The sequence below is a fragment of the Spermophilus citellus genome (assembly GCF_964194105.1).
Source record: "Spermophilus citellus genome assembly, chromosome: 9".
NCBI lineage: Eukaryota > Metazoa > Chordata > Mammalia > Rodentia > Sciuridae > Spermophilus > Spermophilus citellus.
In genome coordinates, this window is record NC_138191.1 from 14,609,080 (window position 1) to 14,615,870 (window position 6,791).

General features: G+C 37.2%; 1 protein-coding gene across 1 annotated transcript; it reads right to left on the reverse strand.

Annotated features, from left to right (window-relative positions):
• On the reverse strand, positions 1-933 carry LOC308655444 (vomeronasal type-1 receptor 90-like; the record flags this gene model as incomplete). The annotated part of the gene is made up of 1 exon (XM_081305571.1): positions 1-933. One exon carries the CDS (start codon positions 931-933, stop codon positions 1-3), a length of 933 nt encoding a protein of 310 aa, XP_081161697.1.
• Positions 934-6,791: the final 5,858 nt, after the last annotated feature.

Sequence of the window (6,791 nt, forward strand, 5' to 3'; positions counted from 1 at the left end):
TTAAGTATGCGCTATCTTCACCCACAAAGATTTCAAAAAGTCAATGATTTGTTTTTCAGTGCAGATCAGCAGCATAGGACTGGTTGTGGCATAGCCATTGGCCACCATCATATGGATATGATAATAAACTGGGTCATTGTTCCCCGTAGTTCTTGAGGAGGAGAAGATGTTGTCCAAACAGTACATGAGCACAAATAAACTCATGAGCAGCAGGATGGTCCAGGTGGCCCTCTGCACGGGGGATGCCTTTGGAGAAAGCCTGGTGTTGTGAAGGTGCTGGATGTGCCTCCTATGCCTGCACAGAAGGGCCACCATGTACCCACTCGAGAGGGCCATTAACCCTATGAGAAAGACATCCCGGAATACACCTAATACAGAAAATAAATGCCTGAAGAAGTAACTCATTTGAACAATTTTGCAGGGTTCAGTAATAAACACAATGACATTTGAGGTCACATTGGGAATGGCATTAGAGGACAAGGAGAAGTGAGCACTCAAGGACATGTAGAAGGCCCACAGGAAAACAAGGACACACAGGGTCTGCTGTGGGGATTTATGTTTGAACTTGGCCAAGCAGGAGCTTCTGGGGCTGAGGGTGATGGCCTGGAGGACACTCAGCAGGCAGGTGGCACAAATGGAGAAACCCCTCAGAAACCTGTGCAAGTAGATCACCAATTTACACTTGATGTCATCCCAAAAATCCTGAGAAAGAGCAACATCTGTAGCTATGTACCCCAAAATTGTCATCATTCCTATGTGGATTAGGGCCAAGAGACCAATGATCAGGTCAGTGGGCTTGAGCCTGTGCTGGAGGAGGAATGTGAAGATGTGGAAGAGAAGGAGGATGGAGTTGGCTGAGATCCCAAGGCCAACTTCAGAGAAAAATGCATTTCTTATGCCAATATAATCATAGAGTTTGTTGGTGATATTCATCTTTTGAGCAATGAATCACATAGTACATCTTAGGAGAAAATGAAGAAAAGACTTTATTTTGAATAGTATAACACCCATCAATCTCAGCCTCTCCTGTTACCATCAGGACATATGTGGATTCACCCCAACACACTCTTTTCTCACTTCAGCATTCAAGTCTCTCTGATACTCTCCGTGTGCCATTTTCCTGTTATTACCAAATCATGTCTGGATTGTGTAATGATTTTAGGGCTGTCATTTTTCCTATGCATTCAGAATTATAATGTGCTACTGAAAATAGTTCTAGTTTATAATATCATCTTGAAGTCTTTGGCATAGTGCCTTAATTGGTTTCTATATTTATCTTCTCAATTCAGGCTCAAGTCCATTTTGAAAATAGTACAATTATTGTTGCATTTAAATGGGAGGCTTGCATAATAATAGAGAATTCCAACTCTCTCAAGAAATGAATCTTGATGGAGTAGTTGTATACCTGGTTATATTATTGGAGTTTTATCTTTAGTCTGGTTTATTACCAGACCTAATATCTTTAATACATTAACCAAGCCAACATTAACAACTACACACCATAAGACATATTGTTTGAATATGAATTTAAAATCTACCATTTATTTCAAGTGTGATCTTGAGCAGTCTGTGATGCTTAACTCTTATCATCTCACTTATAAATATGGGCAGGCATATTACCTGAATTCAAGAGCTATTGTGTGTACAAAAGGGTGAAGTACCAAATGTGGAAGTGTTTTTAACATATAATGACCTTAAGAAATATTAACCATTATTTTTAATTATGCGGTTACTCACAGGTGACTGGAAAGACATTTCAGTTTTTTAATAATAACTACCTCTGTTGCTGCCTCAAAAGAGTTCCATAATTTTGGAACATTTTATCACTATCTGTAGAAAATTCTTTGGTGACATTTTAAGACTGTTTTTGAATCACCAGTGTACCTATATATCTTATATACATATTATTATTATCACCAGAATAATTGTCCTAAGTGTTCCATGTCCAGTTATCAATTATTATTAGAAATATATTCTAATTTTTTCTACTCAGTCATTTGGAATCAGCTTGGTAATTAAAGTCACAGTGAAAGTGATTCTGAGTCATTCCATTGTGAAGTTTTCATTAAAGTACAAGAAGTTGAACTTAGTCTGAAAGAAGGACCTTCAAAAGAGTCCAATTTGACATCTCCTAGAATAAAGAAATTTCAGTTCAGACGCCAAGCATAAATTTGAGACAGAAAATTTGATGTTGATCTGCCAATGTTATATTTCCTATACAAGGCATGTTTGCATTTTATTTCAAGTGTCTGAAATTGTAGGTATATATTTCAAATCATTTCCAGTCATATTTTAAAAAGTAAATATCATTAGAAAATTATGCATGTGAGGCTAAATCATTTCATGACTCTTCAGAACATGTTAATGTATAAGTCAGTATACTAAACATGGCTGCAGTGGGGCACGACTCTAAATCCAGCAGCTTGACAGGCTGAGAAAGGACAATTTTAAGTTAAAAGCCAGCCTAAGCAGTGGTGAGGTGCTAAGCAACTCAGTAAGACCCTATCTCTAAATAAAATACAAAATATGGCTGGAGATGTTGCTTAGTGGTTAAATTCACCTGAGTTCAATTCCCAGTACTAAGAAAAGAAAAATACTAAGAAACAATAAAAGGTAAACATTCATGAACTTAGGATGCCATGTATAAATCCAAGGTTATGTACATAATTGGTCAAAACTGGCATGCTCTTGTTTAATTTTTAATTGGAATATACCCTTTGTACTTGGATATGGAGCCCAGTATTACAATTCAACATATGTATATAGTGCTTTGGGATCAAAGTGTGTCAATTTCCATCTTCCCCAAAGTTCTCATTTTTATGTTGGAAACTTGCAAACACTTCTCTGGATACTTTAAGTTTTATAAGTAACTACTAAGGACTGTAATCACCCTATTGTGCTACAAGTCCTGGGTGACTTTTCTCTCTTAATTCTTTTTGGCACTCCACAACCACCATCTATCTCATTTTATAATCATAGATCTAGGAAGCTTTTCTCTTCACAGCTTCTGTGTGATCAACCTTTTCAGGTTCAGTGCATGAGTTTCAGCAGTTTCATTTTCAATATTCATGGAAAATGAAAACTCTCTACTACCATTAATGAAGGACAATATTTTCCCCATGATCAGGTAAAGTGACAAAATTTTCTGCATTCACTCATTCAGTGTTTTGGGGTTGTTCTCATAATAAGTCCAGAAGAAAGATTAGAATATACAAATAAAATGTCCATATGTTTCCAAGCTTTTCTGAATTACATTTGATCATCAGTCCTACATTGTTTTATTTTGTGACATCAATGGATATACAAATAGCATATGCTCATTCCTATAAATTGATTTCATATTAGCCAAATATTTATGGGTACTTTATGCTATAAGTTTAAATATATTTACATTATCATGTGACAAATAACTTTTAAAATGTTTTGGTCAGGGAGAGTAGCCTGAGATAGTAGATTTCCAAGTTAAAACCCAGCCACAGTAGCTTAGCAAGGCCTTAAGCAACTAAGTGAGACCCTGCCTCAAGATAAAAAAAATGATTGGGGTTATGGCTCAGTGTTTAACATTAATGTGAGTTCAATTACTGGTACAGAAAAAAATAAAATTGCCCTCTTTCAACAACAATAAACAATAAAAGAGTGTACTATGAAACAAAACAAAAAAAATGCATTATGTGACATACAGGATCTGTTTTAAAATTATTTAAACATTTGAACCTTGTAAAAAACAAGCATGAAAACACTCATTGAATGAAATGTTTTTATCACCTGTGTCTCAAGGCCATTGGGTGACATTAAGTTCAGTGTTACTGAGAAATCTGCAGTCTTCCAAAAAGAAATAATGAAAAGCAGGAGTGTATAGTGCCATGAGTTTGCAATCATACTAAAAAATGCATGGATTTTTTTGTTCATTGCCTTAAAGCCAGTGGAAACTTGTTTTCTGAAAGTGAATTTCTGTATTAGTAACAGGAAAGCTTAGACTCTTTCCTGATGTCTGCATGAATTCAAGGGACACAATTTGCTGTAATCCTAAGCACAATTATTCTCTCTCCATGTAGTGCCCAGAGAAACCCCAGAAAAATGCTTTTCTAGTCATTCTGCTGTCTCCAGTTTTGAACCACAATCATATCAGCAAATGCTGCACATCAAGTATATATGACTAAAATTATGTAAGTAAATCACAGTGTTAATGTAAAGAATGTTCTATAGTATTGTCCACGCTGATTAGCCATTGTTGTGGGAAAGCATCCTGGGGAATGAGAACCATTCATAAAGGGGAGCTAAGGAAAATCCTGTGGCACCAACCTTCCCTTCTCTGGTCCATCTCAATCACACCTGGCACAGCACACCTGAGGTGCCATCATTGGGGTGACCGGAGAACCCCTCCTCAATAAGGAACTTAGGGTTGATGCTGCCAATTTGGTATCTTGATGCCCTCTTGTATCAGCACTAATATTGCACTTTATGCATTTGAGAAATCAAGCTGCCCCCAGACTCGACATTCTCTGGGGAAGGATGTATAAATCACAGTGACTATAACTTGAATTTCTGAAATAGGTCACCCTTGATGAATCCACATCTGGTAAGAGGAAGGAAAATCTAAGTAAGTAGATGAGTAGAGCACATTACACATTTTTAAAAAAGAAATGTCCACAAATTTCAGAACTTTCATTTGTTAGTGCTCATAGTAAAGACTTGGGGACCCTCATGGTGAAGACTCCCTTTAACATCTAGATCATTGAAGCAGTCCTGTTAGGCAATGGGTAGTCAACAATACCATGGGTGGCTCATGATACATACATCATCATACATGTTCCCTCAAACTAGTGAGAACTGCTCAGGCGGTGATATGAGCTGGAGGTCAGGACAGAGAGAATTACAGGAGGAGAATACCCCCCTGCAAAACTCATTGCAAGTTTGCCTTCTTAGGATGTTCAAATTCCAGGGTGAAGGAGTGAAGGGAGCACACATCTGTTCTCTCCTCTGCAGTGTAAGCATCATCCTGCCTCTCTCTCAGGGATGAGATGACAGAGGAATCCTTTTACTTACTCACCTCTAAAGATTGCATGAATTTTCATGATCACACAGCTCCACTTCATTGTTGCAATCTTCCCCATCCTCCCTTCTATTCATTAAGGTAAAAATGGATAAAAGGGGATGAAGCAGGTGAGATTAGTCCTGCTTCAAGCAATTGGGTTTGGAGCTGAGGTCAATGTAGGCAGCACTTTCTACCTGTGGCACTTCTTGTGCTGGAAATCTATGAAGAGCACATGGAGAGATGACTGGCACCTCAGGGAGGGCAAAACCATTGCCCAGCAGACGTTAGTCCTGTGAGCACATCTGCTGTGAGATACAGAGACTCTAGCAACATGATGAGCAAAACCCTGCACAAGGTTTTGGCAAATGAATGTCAGCTCTTTGTGAGAACTAGATATGAGAATCATCAGTTTACTTGTGAATTGTCAGTGTTGTAAAGGACAGCCTGGGATTCACAATTAGAGCTATGGAGTTTATATTACCCCATTTTTAACTTTCACCTGAGAAAAGCCACTAGAAGTGAAAGTGTTCTATTAAAATAAAGAAACAATATTCCCCAGAGGTGCTTCTTCACAGACCCCAAGCTGTCTGTCACTACTAGAATTCCCAAGCAGTCCTGCAGAAGAGTCCTTCTCCCTGATTCATGCAGTGATGGAAGATTCAAGTCCTGCTTTCATGCTCTGCATTATTGGCTTTCCTGTCTGATTTTACCCTTTGAGTTTTAGTAACAAAAAAATGATACAGGTTGACAATTAGCTAGTCATGCTATAGATATGAAAAAGTGAGTTTTGGAAAAAAATCTAAAATGTAGGTACTGTTATCATGGTAGGGTGGGATTTGACTGACCTAAACGTTACTCTAAACAAAATTAGATTCAACTGTTTCCAATCTAACAGAAATTGCAAAGGGTATTCCTCTTTAGTGACCAAATCATAAAGGACACAATTCATGAGAACACAATTATTCTTCCTCCAAACTATTCTGAATTATATTCCTGGGTGTTTTGGAGCCAGTAATGGGAAACGACCAGCATATTCATTTGATTTTTTAAAATATTTAATGTATATTCAAAACTTATCATCATTGCCCTTTCCTAACTCATAGAGTACAGCATAGGGGAATTTTTAGTTTGTGAAATTAAATTGAATGCAAAGACATACTGAAAAAGTTTAAGTAGATATTTAATACTAGTGTGAGTTTTCCTTCTACAAAATGAGGTTTTGAACATAGTACCTCATTTCCTTCTAAAGATTTTAAAAATTAAAATGATTCAAACTTTGAAAGTCACTTGCTGATTCTCTATCTGTTTATGCACATGACAGAAGCGAAGGTATAGATAATAAAATGTCCAGTTAAAACTTATGGCTTTCCTGGTTTTATATATATATATATATATATCAGTAAATAATATATAGACTCTAGAATAGATAAGTTGTTACTAGATATCACTAAATTACAAAAATAAATGGAAAAATTAAAGTTAATTAATATTCTCTATGAGAAATTGAGTAACTTTAGGAGTATCTAAATTGAAGAAGCAAACATTCTTAGAAGAGAATATCCTCATTGCACCATGAGAACACAGTCCTCTGGGCTCAGTAGGGCTGCTGAGCTGATGTCTCCTGCAGCTACCAGACACTTCACTAAAAGGCACAGATTCCCTCCTCCCACAGCTTTTCTAGGGCCACCCAAACACTAATTCTGCATCTGAGGACACAGAGTCACTTACCCAGATGTCTGAGGCAGGGAAGGACTCC